General features: G+C 39.1%; 2 protein-coding genes across 6 annotated transcripts in view; one reads left to right on the top strand and one right to left on the bottom strand.

Moving 5' to 3' along the window:
* Nucleotides 1-2,605: 2,605 nt before the first annotated feature.
* mlycd (malonyl-CoA decarboxylase) lies at nt 2,606-20,364 on the bottom strand. The gene is made up of 5 exons (XM_060878172.1): nt 19,720-20,364; nt 11,572-11,684; nt 11,255-11,411; nt 10,994-11,146; nt 2,606-4,215 (listed from the first exon to the last, which is right to left on the bottom strand). Exons 1-5 carry the CDS (start codon nt 20,281-20,283, stop codon nt 3,670-3,672), a joined length of 1,533 nt encoding a protein of 510 aa, XP_060734155.1. The 5' UTR covers nt 20,284-20,364; the 3' UTR covers nt 2,606-3,669.
* The window catches only part of zgc:173742 (DNA topoisomerase 1), a 48,627-nt gene continuing 46,813 nt past the window's right edge, over nt 20,315-22,128 (top strand). For 2 of the 5 annotated variants that reach the window (XM_060878170.1, XM_060878165.1), the window contains exons 1-2: nt 20,876-20,949; nt 21,595-21,712. In XM_060878170.1, the coding sequence (XP_060734153.1) occupies nt 21,621-21,712 (92 nt within the window). In that variant the 5' untranslated portion in view covers nt 20,876-20,949; nt 21,595-21,620. The other 3 variants (XM_060878166.1, XM_060878168.1, XM_060878167.1) reach the window with 3 other exon arrangements.

Here is a 22,128-nt window from a genome sequence, read left to right as displayed (position 1 = left end):
AACTTGACTGCAATCGCAAAGCCATTATAAATGGGTGTAAAACACCTCCTAATCAATCCGCACGGTAATTACTTATTAACAAATTAGCACTAAAATGTAATGTGCAGATTGCTGGCCACAGAAGCTGTGCTGATGAACTTGTTGATATTGTCTACTCCCATCTTGTAAAGCCTTATTCTACATTTGCTCTTTTAGCCCATTCTGCTCCAGCAAATCTTGGAACTAGACATAAGGTGAATTGAAAAAGTCCAAATAAATAGTGATGTCATAAAGCAGAACACACATTTAGCTTCTTGGATGTCTTGCCAGTTCATTGCCAGTTGCCAGTTGTAACTTAGAATAGTTTAGTGACTTCTGAGAAACATGCTTTATGTCAGATAAAGGAATAACACAATGCTTTGCTTGTGTGGTGGAGAAGGAGCAGGAAAGCATTTGGATTGTAATATAGAATAAAGATTTTATATTAATGCTATTTTGTGTTGGCTGAACTGGTGGTTGATGAAAGGATTCTGTTGTGCTCATGTGATCCTCAGCTGTTGTAGCCCATCTTCCTTAGGGTTTGATGTGTTGTGCTTTATGAGATCTTTTCTGCTCAGCACAGTTGAGTAAAGAGTGATTATTCGAGTGGCTATAGCCTTGTTGTTTAAACAATTTGGAGATTTTCCTCCTCTCAGGATTTTATGAATTCTGTTTCTACCACACAATTCGCTGACTGGATTATATGAATGACCAGGTGTACAGGTATTCCTGTTGAAGTGGAACAAATTTTATTTTTATATAATTTGTCTTTTAGGTGTGTGAGATAAAACCATCAACCCTGTTCCTTTGGATCCTTGGTGTAAATGTACTGGGATGCCAAAACATCTGCATCCTCTAATTACTACATTGTAATAACATGTGACATGTACAATTATGCATTTGTTTTGCTGTGCTGTTAATGGAATTGTTTTAAGATTAATAAATAATGATAAATTAATGGATATTGAATCCTGTAATATCGCATCCAGCAGTTGTAGACACTTCAAGCTTTCCTAAATGTGGAAAGGGATATTTTATATCATATATTGGTGTGATGGTCAGAAACCTTTTTGGCCATAAAGTGTGGCTGCAGTGGACCTTCATTTGTCTGTCAGTTAGAGTTACTTGTGCTGAACTGCAGCTAAGTGAATCACAGAGCACGCAATAATTATATGGTGCATTGTATTGACGAGCATGTTGGATTGCTGTGTTCGGTGTTCATACGATTTTATGGATAAAAGGAAGGGAACAGATTGAACTTGTCCATCAGACATGGAGCGGCTGACACGTACACATAGGGATGGACAAAAGCTTATCAAAACTGCCACTGGTGTAAAAACTTACTAGATCCTGCTGAAGACACAGTAGCTCATTAATGGAGCACTTCATAGCACAAAGGCTCAAATCAGTATTGAAGTTCTGTATTCTGTTTGAGCTAGCGAAAAAAAAAAAATCACAAATTCATCACAAATTTAACTGTAAGTAGCTTTCATTATTAAATCTCAGCAGGATGTTGTGTGTGAAAAAGAGACAGTTCTCAGCTGAATGACAGCCTCAGTAATCCTTAAGGGAAGAGCAAAGGAAAACATCTTTTCTTCAGCGCTCTACTTCAAATAAGCCGATTCTCTCTCAAGTGGTGCTGTCTGGATCCTCAACTGATCTGTTAGGCTACAATACAGCTCCAGTCTCTGATGTGCACCACGCTGCCATGGATTTACCCAAATACAGATCTGTTCATGCAGCAATAACACAGAGAATATTCCATGGCATTGTCTGGTTCTTCGCTAAAAGAGCTATGCAATAACAGAAAATTTTCATCTGGTGAAGGTGCAAGCTTCAATATCACTTGATCAAGCTCCAGAATGTCAGAGAAATTATAAGGAATCCGTTCGGGTCGGATGATAAAGCATCGGCATACATAAAAAATTGGCTTCAGATTAGGATGAATTGATGTCTAAAGAGGAATGGAAGATATGAGATGGAATATCCTGGCAGTTACCATAGTAACTCCGTCACCATTTACCTTTCAGTGAAGCCCTTGATGTGTTCAAGTGTACTAACACAGCACTGGGCCTGCAACACTACATTGCTCCATCACATTGACTCTCCACTTTCTCACTCCAAGTAAGAGAGGCTCCCTAAAGACACGCTTTAAACTGCAGCTTTGTTCTTCCTCCTTCTGCGCCGTTAAAGTGAATATCATAAATGTGTCAATTGATTTCAACTTTATTTCGAACGTCGTTCGTTTCAAGGGCAGTACAGCTTAAAGTATAGAAGAAAAATTCCATTTCACAGTCAACTGACATGTTTTTACAGGACAATCGAGTCACAAAAGATACGTGAGCGTCGACGTCTCGTCAGGCTCCATAGGAGGAGAAGGAATAAAGATGGCTGCAGAGTGGTAAATCTTACCAAACGCAGATAGAAAAAGCTGTCATGGATGCCATCTAACGCTGATACAAATGTGTTTGCTTACTCGCATGGTTTACTTAAGATACATTACAATCCATCTCCTAAATCTAATTTTTATCAAGCACTGAAAGCACTTAGTGTTTGCTGGGTAAGAAAAACGAGTGAATAAATGAGGTGATTGCAGACCATCGTTTATTACAAATGAATCAATATATACATAAATCTAGGCTGAAGCAAAAACACATTCTTATAAATTGTTCACTTATCCGCCATACTTCTCTTGGTATATGAGGAGAAAAAAAGAATAAGGGCTGGCATGACATGTGCGAGCGCTTCAGCCTAATGGACATCGCAGAAATAAAGAAATCAAAGCCTCATTTCTTCCAGCAGGCTCCGCCCACTCGCTCTGCCTCGTTCTCTCAAACGCACAATGTGAAGTAGGGACATGACAGGCTCTGATAGATTCTCCTCACCTCGTTACTCCTAGTCTTTCAAAACCACACAAGTCTGCAGTGAAATAATACTTGTGTTATTTGTGCTGAAAGGAACCACACAAGCAAATTTTGAAATGAATGAATGGACTGAAAAACTGGACTGTTTATGTTTTTACCTACAAGAGGATCATGTTAAAACATTTTGTGATAAATTTGTGTTTACAACTGAAGCTCAAACCATTTAAAAACCTAAATAATCCCTCATATAAAACCTGCATGCTTTAAACAACATGGCTTTTTTTTTTTTTTTTTTAAAGTTAACCTGTCTAATAGTGATATCCATACAGTTCACTTTCGGAAAGCTTTTGTTGATAAGAACCATCATTTGGTGTGTTGACTTAATGCTTATAATCATGAGAAAAATAAGCAAGTACTCAATCTTATAGTGGTACTGTGGAAGCTTTCAGTGCCGACTGTGTAAACTCAAAGGGAAAATCCTCCTGTTCGACTACCAGGTATTGGAGATCCCAGTTGGAGCTTGTCTCCATCTAAAGAGACTTTAGTTTCGTTCTTTACTCTGCCCAGCTCTTATACATCCAAATTCTCTTATGCTCCAAATTCATCACCATTGTGCTTTTCAACTTGCACATGGCTAAACAGCTGAGCAGATTCTCTGCTAACTATCAGATTAGATTAGATTAGATTAGACTGTATAACTAGATTTCATTCTGGAACTATGAGTCCAAAGCTTGCGGTCTCCTCTTATAAAACTTGTGTAAAACTTGTATTGTTCTGATTAATTTGTTCAGAGTTTGCTTTTCTTCTGGAACTGTTCGACGAGGTTGAGCACGTGGTCCGAGGCTGTGATGACTTTGTTGTGCAGGTAGGTTCTGCTGTTGATGGCAGTATCCTGCAGGAAATACCGATAGTTGACCATGATGCCGCACGAGTTGGCGATGCCTCTAGGGCTAGTATCGGCATGCCAGTTGAGCCTCCAGAGGGTGGCGCCGTTCTGGAGGTGAAAGTTGGCGACAGGGTTGAGGGCATAACCACGTCGTTTCTCTCCATACAGATACCAGGCACACAGGCGCATCAGGACCGGCTCCAGAGCACGTGTCAAGCGTTCCGAACGATGCCAGTCTCCAGATGCGAGGAGGGCACGCAGGGCATCGAGGGCAGCAGCACCAGAAACTCTTCCTGTCGCCTCCTCCACTTCCGTCCACTCATGTTCAGAGAACAGCTCAGTGACACAGCCCTCCTTCCTGTACTGAGCCAGGAAACCCTGCAGCCATGATGTAAAGCCAGGGATAGGAGAGAGACTGGAGAACTGAGCCATATGAGGAAATTCACTCTGTAGAAAGAGCAAAAAAGGAAGAAATGTGAAATCAATCAATCTCAATATCATGTGTTTTACTAGATCATGTTCAATCAGTCGTGTTCGTCGTGATCTAATTAAATGATTATTTGATTAGGGAAAATTATAGAATGTTTTTTTAATTGATTTGCATATTACCTTAGGTAATGTACACATTCAATCATTTTCACCTTGTTTATTTCTGGCTTGTTATTGTTAAATTAGGTTACGTTGTGATATGTCACACTTGATGGGTTTGTCAAAACATCATCTGTATTAGATCTTCATAAAACCGTATATACACAACTCCATTACAAATGGTTGCAACGTGTAAACACCTTCATGCCAGGCAGTCATTCATCAGCGTTTGACAAAAGTGACTTTCTACCTACAAATTTTGAAGTTAAAATCGGTACCTTCAACGCTAATTTTAGCCGTTTAAAGAAAGGAATAAAATTTTTACTTTGCATTTGATTGTGTGCTGATGTCCTGATGTGCAGGAAATGTGCTGTACCAAATGTCACACCAGGAATCTCTGTGATGATGGGCATACAAATGATGGCGCTTAACAAATCATTCTAGTTCACATGAATCATGTTCACATGATTCATCTTCAGTAGCTGCTATTTTCTACCTGCTTATTTTTTATGATGTATAAAGTAGATTGTTTCCTGAATTGCATGTGCTGCTTAAGACCCTGACTGAATACATTCATATCGATGCTGTATACCTTGAATGGGAGCTGAGGAAATAAAAACGGACAGTTTCAGCGACACAGAAGAAGATGATGCGGCCTTTATTTGTCGCATATAATGTAAATTATCGGATAGTGAAATTATTTTCTTATCCTATCTCAATCTGTTAAGAAGCTGGGGACAGAGCACAGGGTCAGATATGTATGATGCAGCAAACCTAACGCAGAGAGGGTTAAAGGCTTTGGGCTTCGAACCGCCAACCTTCTGATAAGCATCTGATCTGCATTTTTAGCCTCTGAGTCACCAGTGCCAATCATGTCCCCAGTGCCATTCATGTGTCCTTATGCTTGATAGACCATTCTGAGTAACAACAGTAACAACAGTCTATAAAAAGCCAGTGTTACTCTGCCTGACTTTAATGTCACAATCTGCTTGGAGTTTTTATTTTCTCCCTGTTCTTGAGGGACACATCACATGCCCACAAGAGCTGTTTTGATTGGCCAAAAGTTCTCCGCTTCCTAAAACAGTGCCCACCCCTGGCTCTACAGGTGCAAAAATCCCCTTTGCACCATAGTTCACAGAGCTATGTGGTGCAAAATTGAGAGTTTGCAGAGCTTGTGTCATTTGTGTGTGAAAAACAGCATTGAGGTGAGGCCCGCAGCGGTAGATTCAAGCTGCTGGAGTTATTGACTTGTGTTTGTGCTTGAAAAATATGAGAGGAAAAAAAAAAATGCATGTGTGAAAAAATACTCTACAACTCCAATCGCATGAATTTTGCATACCGATTCGCGGATGTGCAAAATTTGTCAGTGACTTTACGATGTTTGATACGGGTGTGTGAATGTGTTATGCACTGTCACAGAAATGAGACGGTGAGAGTATGAGCTTCTTAATTTGGGATTTGAAAAACAGGATCTTTGCACATACAACAAAGAACTTGAAAAGGTGTAACTACTGTGCTGTGTTTGTGTGAGAAATAAAAAAAAATAAATAAAATAAGAGACTTTAAATTTGCAGACTACTTTTTTTTTACTACGACTACAAATTCCACACGGATACTCAGCTGTTTTGTTCCAATAAGACCTTTGTAATGAAGACCAGAGGACGATTATCACACCTTGTACATGGAAAAGCAGACCTGTAGTGTCTACATAGTGTTCACATGCAAGAGGACCAACAATAAACATCTAATGTTAAGAAGAAGTGACGTGGGTGTATTTTTGAGTGGCTATTAAAAGTGGAAGCCTTTTGTACAGTCAAAACACACATCATGATCCTTTCACAGAACAGCTTCCTCTGTGCTGCCAGGACTATTATACAGCTCTGAATGTATACTCTGACAACCTGGCTTAGCCAAATCAACACCTCTGCTTTTCTTTTTTCCTCACTTCACTTGGACTAATATGAGACATACCCACCTTCGTTCACACTCACTCTCTCTCTGGTCTATATTTGAGTCTGAAGCAGACAACAAACCAAGCCAGACTGTCAGCTTGTTCCCTGAAGGGAAAGACTAAATCTGTTTTTTCCCCCCTCCTTATGTCTCTCTATCATTTATCAGCCTGCTATCCATCAAGCTTGTAGAGGAAGTGAGGATAATGTGTCTGGGGGTCATTTTCTATTCATCAGCTAACTTTACTGCAAATCCTCAGGCCTGAGAGAGAGAGAGAGAGAGAGAGAGAGAGAGAGAGAGAGAGAGAGAGAGAGAAAGATAGAGAGATGTAAAAAAAAGTGAGATAAAGAAGAGGCAGAGGTGCCTCATGAGTACAACATTGCAAGGCAACTAAACATTTTTTTTTGCCCTCCGTCTGGCATCCATCAGTGTAGCTATTCCCCACTGGCAGTCACCTTCATCCCATAACTCTCTCTCTCTCTCTCTCTCTCTCTCTCATAAAGTATGCACTCTCTGTGTTATGCTACATATACTGTAATTTTTTTGTTAAAGTTATCATTTGGTGTGCCATGGTAATAACATTTATCAGTGGGTGGTGCAACTAGCATTCCTAATCTACATTCTGGAGGGAGATTTGGCATTTGCATATAAAATTTGAATCTAAAATTCACCAGTTCGCCATATATTAGATAAAGGAGAAGCATCAAACTCGACTGTCTTCACTCCAATTGGTAGCTGCTGTCAGTCGCTCCATATTTGCGAATTTCCAAAAGTTCAACTTTACTCAGCTTTGTTCATCTCTGGGCACGTCCACGTCCGGTCGCCGACGGTCACTGTCACTCATGTCACAATATGTTGAAATCTCTTGCTGAAAATGAATGATCTTGTCGCTTCTATGTGCGAACGTAGCAATGCACACATCACAATCTTTATGGCACATTGCAAAAAAGGTTAAAGGTCGATATAGTTATTTTGACTACAGATCTCATTAAACCAACTCCAATCCAATTCCAGGCTGAGAGTTTGGCCTGAAAACGTACCAAAGTGGAGTATTTTTGTCTTTCCCACAATGATTTGTTGACTTCATTATTTTAATAAACTTCAAATCACACTTTTTAACTGTTTAAAGCTATATTTAATGCAGACAAGTTTGTTCCTGTTATCATTTAAAGTATAGAAGCTATAAAAAGTCTCTCATCAGCATGTCCTGTGTTTTTTCTCTTTAAGTTAAACGTGGGACTCAGCAAACGGAAAGCGATATCCTTTCTGAAGACTCTCCAGTGTGGGGAAACTTACTGACTGTTACAAAGTGCAAGCACTGCTGATCTTTTTCCATAAATTTTACATAAACCTCTTCTAACAGAAAGTTTCCCCACGTCAATAATCCGTATTTTTGTCTGACTCTAACTCTTTATGATTAGCCTTAGATTATGGTGGAGCTTCTGCCAGACAATTCTGTGCGTATGAACTGTTATAGGAAGAATAGAACGGATAATGTTTTAATATAAACAAGTGCATTAATATAAATCTGTCATTTAAGTTACAGCTGAAACTACGGTCAGATCCGTGCTGTGAAAAAGATCATCCAAGTCAATATAAGGAGTAATGAGAAGTCAGAATAACGGTATAGCAGTTCAACATGGAATTTACAAGAACACTGGTCTAAAAACATGAAAACATCATGTATCTTCACCGTGCTAAAATCCACATACAGACAACCAGCTCTCTCACCGCAGCACGACGGCTAGTCGCACGGATGTGGATCATCTGCATGAAATTATACCCATCAGCCCAGTGTTTGCCCCCATCCCATTTCCCATGCCCCCTCATTCAGCTGTTAGATAGTGAGTGGCAAATCCTACAGCTCTCTCCTAAGAGCTCTTAACCTCCATTACACAAGCATCCACACTGCTCTTTATTTCTTCAGCATTTTTAAAGCAAATGGAAAAAAAAAAGTCATTTGAATCTATAAACCAGAGTGCCTCATGTTTTGCACTCTCCCGGCTCCATTCTACCTCCATTCAGTAAAGCGAGCATACGTCTCCAGAAGTAGAGCTTCTTGATTTTTCAATATTAGTAAAAACGTCATGTGAAAATGTCATTAGTTTTGTATTTGTATGTTCTTCTGTCTTGCTGAGTGTCAGAAGAATTATGAAGGCGATTGAAGATGTGTTCAGTCGTGTTAAACTCTGGGTGGTGTTGAGCGGCAGTGCTCGGAGGAGTCTCATTTATTCTCCTGTGGCTGCTCTCACTCTCCTGATCTAATTCTTCTGCTTGTTATTCACATTCGGTTCCTATAGATGGTCTTACATGGATATATTATGGTTGGAACATCCCAAAAAATGTAATGAGTTGATGTCCAAGACACTGCTGCTTCTGTGGATAATCTCACCTAGATACTGTAAATTTATACTAAAGATCTGCTGCTGAAATCATAAAGACTCATGACTCATGACCCCAGGACTCACATCCTCCTGTAGAAATCTGGGACATTTACTAACAAGATAGTCAATAATCATGGTACAAAGAGAAAGAGCAAGAAGGAGAGCTTTCTGGTTTGAAATGATTGATGGTTAGCTGGAGTGACCTTCTGATCCATCATTTATTTTGTTCTGAGGTGCCACAAAGACCAGAGTTTCTCAACCAAGCTGGCATTTCATCAGCAGCTGGAAAATATGAGGAGAACTCGGCCAAATATTATGAAACGTGGTTAAGGTTGTGGTTAAAAAGAGCTCCAAAATATAAATTGATTCCAGCTTTAAATCTCTGGCACAGGACGCACAGATTCATCTCATTAAAAAAAAGATTAAATTGCACACAGTATGTCACGATACATCCACGTATTTAATTTCGTCATCTAAACTTTAAACACAAGGGTGTATCTTTATATCAAACATATCTACATGTTTGGGAGGGGTCAGTTTATAGAGGGAAAATTTCAATTCACTGAACATCGACATTATTGACTTTTATCCTAAACATTAAGAGTATCCACTGAAGACAGTCCTAGCACTTTTTGGGCAGCTGGGACATTTTTATTTTTGACGATCATGATCATAGTAACTCACTTTGATAACTATTTTTTTAATGATCATAAAGCATTATCTGCAATCAAGGTGACTTTTAGAGAGGATCATACTGGTTCATGCGCGCAGAGACCGTCTCAGCATGATTAAATAGGTCGTCTTTCAACGAGTGGCTGAAATACTATGTATGTGTATTCATTACAGGAAAAAAAACACAGGCAGGATAAACTTAATATTAGATACGCATGATTATATATATGCTCCTACTGGTTATTTTATTTGGTACACGTTGTAGGTATACAATTACTGTCCAGCTGCTGTAATGCATCATTCATCTGATTACCTTGACCCCACTTGGCCAGCATGGAACATCCATGTGATCCTGATTCAGTGAATGCAGTGACACTGTGCCAGCAGTGACGGTGACATGGTACAAGAGTATCACATGGAAGAGTGTTATTATTGTGTATCACGCACAGTGAGTGTCTCTATGAAGTAAGTGTAGTTAATATTTTGCAATTGAGTGGGTATAATATTTTTAAAAGCCTTGGATGGTGCTGTGACTGAATGTTCTGGCAAAATGTTTGGACTAAAATGATATATTTCTGCCAATAATATACTTCAACTCCTCAACTTTAAGAAGAGATATTTAATTTAAACAATTTTGAAATGTAGTTATTAACTTTTCAGCTTTGAAACCAAACGACTGAAAGCTGATGTTCCTTCTATGGTCATATTGAGTTTTACATGCTATTTATCATATGTCAAATTAAACACAAATAAATCAATACATAGCTCTTGACTTTAGACCAATCGGTATATTGCTGTTTTTCAGTGGAACTGAAATAAAATCTAATCTCCCCCTTTTTTTTTTTTTTTTTTTGAAAGGAACAAGATTTTAAAACTCTTTAAACAGAAACCTATCTCAGGAAAGCCTGTAGTTTCCAAAAAACATACATAAGGCCATCCTTAAAAATATTCTTGTTTGCCGTAACCCGACCGACCCTGTCAATTTAGGACCGACTCAATTTTTTATTTTTTTTTTTGCTTTAAGTCCGACCGACTTGCTGGTTATAAATTTGCGTTAAGACCGACCAATTATTTTTTTTTAACTCTTCAAACAACTAATACAAATTCTATTGTTCAAAAATCTATTGCACAAATCGATTGGACCAACCAACACAAGTTTCGAAAATGAAAATAAGAAATTCTCGGAGCACGTCCAGGTTTTTTTTTTTTTTTTGGGAACGCGTCACACAGCAACTTTGGACACACACGCATAACAGCAAATAATACTTCTGCACAATGTTTCTCTTTTTACAGCAGAAATGTGAATGGTGTGTTCGACCGAAGGTTGAAGACCCAGTCAGTGACGTCACGATATGCTAATTTGTTTAAATTCATACCTACGTAATCACCATCACCAAAATTGTAATTTTTTCATCACCAAAATTTTTTTTTTTACATTGAAACTTGAAAAAAAAAAAAATAGACCTACCTACCGACCCTTTTATTTTTTCTTCTGTTACTGCAAACCAAAATATTTTTAAGGACGGCCTAATAGAAAACAATTCCCCATGTGAAAGTTTTTCCCAGGCCACCACGCATACAACGTGTGCTACGTCTCGGAATTTATCTACAGAGATCATCATCACACTAACCTGCAGCTCTCGTACCACCCTCTTGATGAGGTAATTGCCGAGCTCCACCCCCTGCAGACCAGCCTGGGTGGAGGAGATGGAGTAGAAGATAGCGGTATTGATCTTGTCCACTTCCTCTACTGCATCCAGTGTGGTGAACTCTCTCACAATACTCTAACCAACAAACAATATAGATGACTGTCAGTAAAGTGATAGTGAGTATGAATAAACAGTGTATGAATAAATAAAGTGCAAGGTGACGGTGAATTCGTGTTTGCTAACCTGGATGTTATCCGATATATCTTGTGTAAGGGCTACGTGTAAGACTACTAGAGGTTCTCCAGGCATGGAGGCATGTGTGAAGGAGTAGCAACGTCTGTAAGGTCCGACTCTGCGCTTTATGTCTGTCCAGTTACGCACCGGGTGCACCGCTTCATACCTGTTAATATACAAGCACACTGATCAGCAATCAGTCACAGACTACATATGATTCCTAGTTAATTATAATGATAGTAATAATAATAATAATAATAATAAAGCACTATGTCAAGGCCTTGGATCATCATGCTGAGCATTCTGTAGAGAAGAGGGAATCTTACTGGCTGATCTTCTGAAGGAGCTCACAAGGGGACTGCCATGTGATCCTCTCTAAACAGAGAAGCCCAACAGAGAACCACTCAGACAGGAGGCTCTTCAAAGTGCTGTTAAGATCCTAAAAACACACACACACACACATACACACACACAGACACACATACACACACACAGATTTAATTCAATCCTACAAGAGCCTGTTTCTATAGCTTTCCAAATCAGCTAACAACTCTTCATTAGTTGACAGGATGTGTATGTTATCTAATGAAATCTCTCTCTAGTATGGAAATCAAAGAATTTATTCAAGTAAACTAATTCAACACTAATTTCATTTGCCCCGGATTACGTTACGTCTGATGCATATGTAAAATCTCACGGCTTCTCAGTGCATTAATATTTCACAGCCGGTTTCTGATCTTCTGAAGGCTGGCATGTTGAGTTTCGGATTTAGACAAATCAGATTTCTCTCTGCAGGCTACTGCACTCTAGGCCTGTTTGTTTGCCCTTCAGCTGATGTTATTAGATCTACTGTGAGAGACTGAGAGACAGAGAGAGAGAGAGAGACAGAGAGAGAGTGAGAGAGAGAGAGAGACAGAGACAGAGAGAGAGAGAGAGAGCAGTTCTGTGGTAAACAACGCAATTTCTGCAAGGAGTCACGCCACTCCAGTGGGTCAGCTTACATATCTAAAGAAGTTCACAGAATTGCACTCTTGTGCACAATCACATAGAGGCACAGACATGTGAACATCATTGTACATAAACCCTTAGGCACGCTGGTCGGTGAAATCTATTCGAACAGCCGTCCTGTGTGTATGCTGATTCTTAGGAGAGATATTAAGCTCTACATTAAAATAGTAGTCTGTTAATAACACCATCACAAATCTCTAGAAACAGGCACACAAACTTAAAAGTAGGAAATGGCCTGTATTTTAACATTCCCTCCTTAAATTGCCCTTAAGTTCTCCATCACTGTCATGCCAATACAGCATTACCTCGGGTTTATTAAAAAGATCCCATGGAGGCTCAAGGGATAGAGTCAAAGTATACTACAGTGAGAGAACTTCTCAAAAACTGTATGGTGTCATTAGAAGCTGAAAAAAAGCTAGTCAAGTTCGTGACATCTGAGTCAAGGCAGCAAAACTCGCTATACTATTTTTCCTCTGTCGACTACAGCAAGCTTGAGCTCAAGAGAGTGAATAAAGTTTTTGTCCGACTGTGTTTCGCTGCCCTGTGATGTAGCATGAGCAGCAGTTCCAAAAGAAACTTTGTCTGGCCTTGGAGAAAGCACATGGTACCCTTCACCCTGTCTGGCTGGTAGTGTGTAATAGTCAAGAGTCAAGAAGCTTTTATTGTCGTTTCAATCATATATGGCCGTTGCAGTACACAGTGAAATGAGGCAACGCTTCTCCAGGACCATGGTGCTACATAAAACATCTGTATGCCGACTCGTCGTTCTTGCCGAGACCCACCACGGTTGTGTCATCGGCGAACATGATGATATGGTTTGAACTGTGATTTGCTGCACAGTTGTGAGTCAGCAAGGTGAACAGCAGTGGGCTGAGCACACAGCCCTGAAAGGCTCCAGTGCTCAGTGTGGTGGTGCTGGAGTCAGTCCTGATCCAGACTGACTGAGGTCTCCCAGTCAGGAAGTCCAGGATCCAGTTGCAGAAGGAGGTGTTCAGTCCCAGCAGGCTCAGCTTCTCAATCAGATGCGTTAAATGCTGGACTAAAGTCTATGAACAGCATTCGTAAGTAAGTGTCTTTATTGTCTAGGTGGGTGAGAGCTAAATGAAGGGCTGTGGCAATGGCATCGTCTGTGGAGTGGTTTGGAAGATACGCGAACTGTAGGGGGTCCAGTGAGGGTGGTAACTGGGTCTTGATGTGCCTCATGACAAGCTTCTCGGAGCACTTTATGACGATGGGTGTGAGTGCGATGGGACGATAATCATTGAGGCAGGACACTGTAAACTTCTTTGGGACGGGGACAATGGTGGTTGTCTAGAGGCAGGTTGGAACAACAGAGCTGCTCAGGGAAATGTTGAAGATGTCAGTGAAGACATCCGCTAGCTGTTCTGAGGCCTGGTCTTCGCAGCAAGCTGAGGTCGTGAAGCCTTTCTGACACATCCTCGTGCAGGTTGGTTGTTGCACGACTTCTGTATTTTTCAATTTCAACTGAAACTGAAAGTCACAAAGACTTTCCAACACATCATCGTGCAGGTTGGTTGTTGCACGACTTCTGTATTTTATTCATTTCTGGCGGTTGTATACATGAACACTGCTGACTCTGGTGTCCATGTACCAGCAACAGTCAGGCTAAAAAACGTAAACAGCACCATATTGTATCCGGAGTGGCCGCTGCGTGCTACTGCCGCGTTGCCATCTTGGATCTTGTAGTGCAATAGTGGAAGACAGACGGATGGATAGGAACCAAATTGGTTGACCAAATTAAGGAAGAAAAAAAAAGCTATTTATTTATTAAAAATAAAAAAACTGTATAAGTGTTGCCCTATGTTCACACTAGCAAGTGATAAGTGTCTTGTATTCCCTTGTGGGAGTTCAGCAACCACTTAAATGGGAAATAACTGCAGAAAAAAAGGAATCATTAAAGCCAGTCACTTACAATTGACACTTTTCCATGCCATACCTAATTTGCATAAAATTGAGAAAATGGCAATTGAAATGTCACTTGTTACACTGCCGTTTTGTCACATCCCAGCATTGCAGAAACTGTCAATGTCATGCACATACAGAGAAAATAACTGCTCTGGCGTTACGTGCTAGTGTGAATAAGATACTAAAGATTTTAAAGATTTAAAAAACATAGTTTAAATTTAAATTCCAGTTGTATGGAAATCAAAGAACACAAAGCAACCTTCATCATTACATTATCCACAGTAACACTATAGTCACTACTGACTCACTACAACCTAGAGGCCATGTTACACTCTTCCAAGACATAAGTAGAAAATATCATCTGAAAAAGAGTACGAGGCTTCGGTAGACGTCCAGTGCATAACTATTAACAATACACCAATTATTCTATACTTCAGCTGATTTCTGTTCTGTAAATAAGGTGAGAAAACACTCCATTGTCTATTAGGGCTGATACATTTGGAGCCGTACACAGTGAAATGTCCCATCAGTTGTAGCCAGAGGAGCCGTGCAGGAGAGAAGCCCCTGAGCACCAAGACATTTATAGCAGTACAATCTGCAAGTTGGTTCTCTTTTCTGTCAATCACAAGTCTAGTTTGTGTTTTGTGCCTGGCCCAGAGCCTTCACAAACCACATTTCCACTTACCTTTTATTTGGGGGGAGAGGAAAAAAAAAAAGAAATCAACCCTACTTTTGACAGAGAAATGATGTCTAAGCACTTACAGGATATTATTCCACTTTAAACGTCAGGACAACTGACAGAACTTTTAAAATTATGCACCTTTCACTTTTTTGCATTTGCTAACGTGGCTCATCCAACACCTTGGATAACTGGTATCGTGCCAAAATGTTCTAAACTGCAGTGTTCTCAGAATTAGTTTGAGGCGTTAGTGATATAGTATTCTGAGGTGAATATAATACATAATAAATAAGTAATTTATCTAATATAGGCTGGGTTTTCCTCTGGATATTATTTTTCGATTAATCCGTTGGCAATGTTTTTGAATTGTTTTTTGCCATGTCATACTTTAAATGTGTCTACAGAGAGCAAGAGACTCATATCCCCTCCCCTTTCCAGTGGCTGTTATTATATTTGCCTTCAAAGATCTGCCCATTATGATGAACACTGCTGTCATTTGGCACTGTAGGCTATCAATGATGACAACCACCATCCAGTCAGCCAGTATCTGTTTAGACAGGGGAACTCCTTGTGTCTCTCACCCACTACAGATAAATAACTCTTTTTAAGACCATGAGGAAAATCCACATAGATACCACAACCCATCCTCAGGTTCTAGAAGAAAATGAGCCCCTTCCTGGATCCCTTTCATTAAACACAGCAACATCAGCCAGCCGATTAGTTAGCATATGTAACTGTACCCCAGAATCAAGCACAAGGTCACAACAGATGACAATCTGGCCACCGACTTGTGAAAGGTGAGCTAATCACCAATGAATGTTTGTTGTTCCACACTTTTTGCTAAAGGTACTACTAGCAAAAAGGCAGTCCTTAGAGAGACACATTTCATCATCCTAGATAAGGCTGAGGTGAGGTACCTCAGGTACATGTTGAGGTACTCGACATTACAAGGGTGAGATCCCACTCCTCGCTCTTGGGGAAGTGTGGCAGACAATAGCTTCTTGCTTGCTTTAGGAAGTCTATGACATGTTAATGAGCTCCCAGAGACACTTAATCAGCTGTGCTATGAAATGGTGCGATGGGCACCACATACACATTCAGTGCTTGGACTTACTGCAGTAGGCTGAGAGCTTACATGGACATTTATCAGAGCTTCCTGCATTCAGGAGTAATCCTCAACTCTTCTCGACGGATGGTCATACCCACAGGTAACCTGACCAAGGACAATAAATCTTTTTCTTCCCTTTTGGACAATCAAGCTATTTGAAGCTGCTAAAGTATTCTGTCCACTACAACAAGCAGCAGGTCTCAGGGAACTCTGTGGTCTGTTCATATTCTGTACAATGTAGGCAGAAACAGTGGTAAAGGTGGACACAGAGGTCAGTGGTGGGTCAGTGCAGATTTGCCTTGAGGACTGTCCAGCTCCACCAGGGAGAATGGAGGAATGGCACACCCCATAAGTGAGTGCCACACTGAGCAAAAGAACAGTTAGAGATAACAAGGCTAGTAAACAAACAAGGGAACCCAACTTAAGTCACAGGTTTCCAAAAAAAATGATGAAATATAATCAGTGCAGCTGTGAACGAAAGGAAAGGTTACCTGTAGTTTTGACCTTAAACAGTTTTACAAAGCGCTTACAAAGACAAAATTGTACACAAAGTCCTACATGTGTATTAGGTCAGGAGAAGGTCGGTCATACGATAATGGTCAAATGTCATGTCATGATGTCACTTTATATCATTGCTGAAGGTCCTGGCATGCATGTACTACTAGAACATCTAATGAATGTTCAGAGCATACTGTATTCTGTGTCCAAACATATATTTACTTTCACACATGCAGCATTTGGCAGACACTCTGATCCAGAGACTTACATGAGTGCTTATGAAGCCTCTAGAAATGTATGTTAGTAATTTAGACTAAAGGTGGAATATGATTGCTGCGATTTAAAAATCAGCTACATGCAGCACAAAACACAAACAGTGGGTAATAGAAAGAAATCCATCCACACCGTGTACTACTAATGCATTATGTGGATGTTTCCTGTGTAATGAGTTAAGGCGTTGGACTACCAATCAGAAGGTTGTGAGTTCAAATCCCATGGCCTTCTAATTCTCAGTTGAGATAAAAATTAAGCTTGCTCTGGATAAAAGGGTGTCTGCTAAATCCCATGAACGAGTCCTACATCTATACTGTGTCTGTTGTCTTATGTGGATACTGTAGGTTCTGTATAGGAATGCACCAGAGATTTTCTCCAATTATGAATATGATGAATTGGAAATATGACTTGTATTGGATAAATAGAAACAAAAATTTACATATAAGAGCCTTATAATTGTCAAAGACTAGATTAATATTTTATCAGATGGCTTGGGGTGAAACACTATCTATGAAGAAGCCTAATATGCCTCAGTACTTGGAATTTAATATGCAATACAAGCAGGTCAAAATGTTTGCCCAACAAAATTTTCTAAAAATGTTCACGTAGTCAAAACATCAAACAGCTTTACCCTTGCCTCAGTGCACAAAATTTAACATCTCTAAGAACGATGTCATGTGATGCAAGATGATTCATGATGATGCACAGACTGCTCTGGAAGTGCCTTTAAATCATTTCACGCTTGCTTTGAAGGGTCTGCCTTCCTGTCAATTATAAGTTTAAACCCCTTTATTGACCATGCACATTTTAATCGTCCTTCAATCAAGTTTTTAATGGAGCTTTTGAGCATATTATCGAGTGTGATTCAGTTTGAATGTCAGACTATGGTTAAGGCATTGAAATGAAATCCCACTGTAATCATGGAAAAATACTGAGAGGCTCATTTTTATGAAATGAGAACAAGAAATGATGTTTAAGAAGCAGACCAAATGACATTCTGCCTGGCTCTTCACCACTTAGAACTTTCTCTACTTTGGCCACACCATGAGGAAATTAAATAAATGATTATACCATGTTATCGAAAACTCAAGTGAGATGATATTTCTGAGTGCTAAACCAGTCCTAACTAATACGCAAGTTAGTACTTAACTTTTAAACTAAGTTACTTTTCTTCTGTTCCTTAGCACATTTTGTTATGACTGTATAGCTGTCCTATGACAATTCACATAATTCTATGCTTTTGTAATATCGGTAGCTTTCAAACATTTACATTTTTGGCATTTAGCAGACGCTCTTATCCAGAGTGACTTACATTGTTATTTCAATTTATACAACTGAGCAATTGAGGGTTAAGGGCCTTGCTCAGGGGCCCAGCAGTGGCAGCTTGGTGGACCTGGTATTCGAACCCATGACCTTCGGATCAGTAGTCCAACGCCTTAACCACTTATCACACCAAACCTAAACCACGCCAACTGTCACACTCAAAGATGCCACCAATGGAAATGGTAATACATCTAGTATCTCTGAACTCAACTCATGACCAAAAAAATTATTTGCAACGTGCGATTGCATTCTGTGGAAGTTCTGTGCTGCCACACATGAACTGTAAAAAAAAAAAAAGTCAAATATTTATATATTTATATATTCAATATTTATATGAATAATGCAACATTATTACATGAAGATATTACGTAATGTGAAAGTATCACATTATAACAAGACAATTTCTTTCTTTTTTACTGTTATTTGAAATGATCGTGTCACAATAAATACTTTGTGTTATTTTGCCAAAGGACAAAATAGAGAATATAGTTAGGACCTTGGTTCCTGACCAGCCTGCGTCAAAGAAGATTCAAGTGTCTCAGCTCAGTATCAAGTTCTCAAATGGGAACTGCTCAAATAATAGAAGCCAGATAGTATTTTGCATAACAGCATTATCCATCCTGCAGATATTCAATATGCTGGAATATGTTACACACACTACTGCTGCTGCATATTGTACAAAATGCATAATATTGCACAATACTGTTATATGCACAAGAAGCTAATACTGTTATATGCATGTATCATGCACTCTCACACTTTATGTGCATAACTGATCAGTCACATATTCCGTATTCATATTTAATACTCATCCTGTCTATATTCTCTCACATCGTCTGTATTGTGTTGTATAGTCCAAGCTAAATGTATAGTATAGTGTTATTCATGTCTGTACTTTTGAGAGTCACAAACAGCTGGAACCAAATTCCTGGTGTGTGTAAAAACACACTTATAAACACACCAATAAACCTGATTCTGATTCTGATTTGTACCCTGGACCGATGTCACTCAAGTGAATGCGCTAAGAATTCTAAATATTGGGAATTTAGAATTGAGAATATAATTAGAATTAAGAATCTTTCATAATGTTTGTATATTAATGCAATACCATTAACACTGTTGTTAACTTTATAAATAAATAAGTAACATTTATTTATACATTTTAAAAAATTGCAAAAAAAAAAAAAAAAAAAAAAAAAGTTATGTTTCTTTATTACATTTAGCTTGTACATGTATCAAATATTTCCTGCAATAATGTCACATTTTGTTGAGTAACGTGATTTTGGCAAAATAACGCAATCTTTTACTTATAATTGTAGTTTTTTTTTTAAATATTAATTTAAATATTTTAGGTCATAGAGTGACTTCATCCATAATGACATAAAATTGCATTTTTAAGTTACAGTGTTATAGTGTAATACCACAGAAGGTGAAACAGTTGAACTTTCACTACTGAAGTAGGGTAAAAGTCAGGCACCTTCTGAGCTCATGTTCCTTTACAACATCATGTAACAGGACACTAGAGGCTGAAGTAGGTTAAGGGGCACTAGTGGTGTTATGTAAACACTCTCAGGCACTTGTACAAGTTATTTCTGTGCAAAAGGCGACAATGTTAAATGTTAACAGTCGGTGCAAAGACTGGAAATGAGAATTTTTTACCCTCAAGTGCGGGCTGTCAGTAACTTTGGAGGTAAAGTCAAGAACATCAGCTCGGAGGTCCACCAGAAACTTCACCCCTCCCTCCACCCTGCTAATGTGGTTCAGTAATTGTTTGTATATTGGAGTTAAACTGTAACGCAGTCTGTCTTCTGCCTGTAATATAGTAGCCAAGTCCCTTAACTGGGTGTCGACCAGTTTCCTTGCCATCTCTGCAGCTCCTCTGTGATCCACTCCATAATCCCTGGCCAGCATTTCCAGGAACACGAGTCTCTGCTCCTTCCCCAGATTTCTGTAGTAGTGGATGAAGTCCAGGCTGTTGGAGTCAGGAGGTGGAGGAGATTTATCTCTAGTCTCATAATTCGGTACTGGAGCCACAGTCCTCCGCAGCACGTCCTCCATAACGACCCTCATGTGTTTATTATTATTATTATTATTACTGTGTCCTGAGACGGAGGAACATAAACGCCAGGTCCACAGTCTGAAGCTCTTTATAGGATCAGTAACACAGCTATGTCGCCAGGTCCTTGTGAACCGCATAGACGCAAAAAATCTGCTCGCTATCATGACACACGCTATATATAAACAAACCGCTGCTTAATACCAAAATAAACCGCTTTGACTTCATGGAAACGTAAAGCACTTCCGGGTTCTTAAAGAGGACGCGCTCAGGAGGGTGTTGCCAGGGACGCGATTTCGACTTGGAAAACGTTCGCTCTTGTCCGTGAGTAATGACACAAATAACTTAAGCATACGAAGTGAAAATAAAACTTCTAAAATGATAATAATAATTATAATAATAATAATAATAATAATAATTCACCGAACAGACAGCTCAAAACCTTACACAAAAAACGATTTGATGTAGATCTGGCAACCCTGTCAATAATTCCATTGGGAGGTTAATGGAAATGGCTGAAATAAACTAAGATTTTTGTGTTTGTTTTTGTCAAAGCAAACATATTGGCATTATATTGTCATTATCTATCTATCTATCTATCTATCTATCTATCTATCTATCTATCTATCTATCTATCTATCGTTTTCAAAGTATGCAAATAAACCCCCATTAAACCTATTGGTTTTGTTGTAAAGAGCACTACTGTAAGAAGACTAAAAACTATTATGTTCTGTAATCAGTCCTGTTTGTCAGTGGAGTGTGTGTAGTTTACAAAGTCAGCTCCAATCCCACAATCCGTTTCAGCTGTTTCTTCTGAACCCCGTGGAGAAGCTGTGAGTGGAAGCTAATCAGCTCGGTATCATTTACACAGACCACTTAGCTCTCATATTTTCGATAGAATCTATTTTCAATCCTACATTGGTTGGATTTTAGTTATTTTCAAAACTGCACATCCTGCAGTATGTCGTATTACTTTTAATCCCGGTTTATTGTTTAACTGTAAACTAGCGACAACTGACCTGACATGCATGCTAATGTCGATGAGACCTGGATAGTTATCCATAATTGAGCTTTTTTCGTCGCTAATAAAATAAAAACAATGCCTTTTTAATATGTACAGGTTATCTATATGTTGTCTTAGTCAGAAATAAGTACCTTAAAATGAATTTAATTGCGAATAAAAAAAACCAAAAAAAAAACCACACAATCGATACGCGGACGCATCCTAAACCACTACATGTGCCCTAGTGCACTACCACGTGCACTGTGTATTGTACTAGGTGTCTTTTATACCTATTAACACAAAGCTAATTAGCTAGTTAAAAATTTAATAGGTACTTTTAGAGGTTTTATCTTAAACAAGCTCATTTTTAAAATAACTAATAAACCTGTTGAAAAAAATACTAGAGAATCATAATCAATATGCTTTATCACTGTTGTTTATTTTATTCATTATTTTCTTGATAAATAATTCTCAGATTGTCTCCAGCCTGAGATCTGAACCATGGCTCAAGAGGACAAAGCGAAGAAAGTAAAGGCTGAGAAGGCCAAAGAGTCTGCGCTGACCTATGACCTTTCCGGCGGAGACGTACGCCCGTAAGTACTAAGGCGTCTTCGATCTCCTACACACTTTGTTCAGTCACACTAGCAATAAACGTCTGTAAATGCGCTTAAACAAGAGCATCGTTGAACTTTTTAATCCGATTCTTCAGAAGGTGTTGATTCACTTTCCATCACGGCAGCTTCGGCTGTTTCATACGGATTGGCATGACGGATGCTTGACGTAATCTAAGTCTAATAACAAATGAGTGAGAACATGTTATATTTATCAAATACAAACATACCAATGATGTTTTAATGCTTTTTTTTTTTTTTTAAGGACGGGTTTTTTATTGTGTCAGAGATTTGCACCAGTCGGTGGTGTTTCCTCTATGGGACAGAAGTATTTGGACTTCCTTTTCTTTCTTGTAACATAAGCCATGGTTCTAGTTTTGGAGACTTAAAAAAACAGA

The sequence above is a fragment of the Tachysurus vachellii genome, chromosome 9 (assembly GCF_030014155.1).
Source record: "Tachysurus vachellii isolate PV-2020 chromosome 9, HZAU_Pvac_v1, whole genome shotgun sequence".
NCBI lineage: Eukaryota > Metazoa > Chordata > Actinopteri > Siluriformes > Bagridae > Tachysurus > Tachysurus vachellii.
Note: the sequence above shows the minus strand (reverse complement) of the source record. Positions and strands in the feature narration are given on the sequence as shown.

Excerpts from the sequence above, each read along its gene's own strand:
- mlycd (XM_060878172.1), bottom strand. The coding sequence starts at position 20,283 with ATGATAGCGAGCAGATTTTTTGCGTCTATGCGGTTCACAAGGACCTGG. Across the intron at positions 11,685-19,719 it reads CTGACAGCCCGCACTTGAGG|GATCTTAACAGCACTTTGAA; the intron begins GTAAAAAATTCT and ends GTGTGTTTTTAG. Across the intron at positions 4,216-10,993 it reads GGGTGGTACGAGAGCTGCAG|AGTGAATTTCCTCATATGGC; the intron begins GTTAGTGTGATG and ends CTCTTTCTACAG.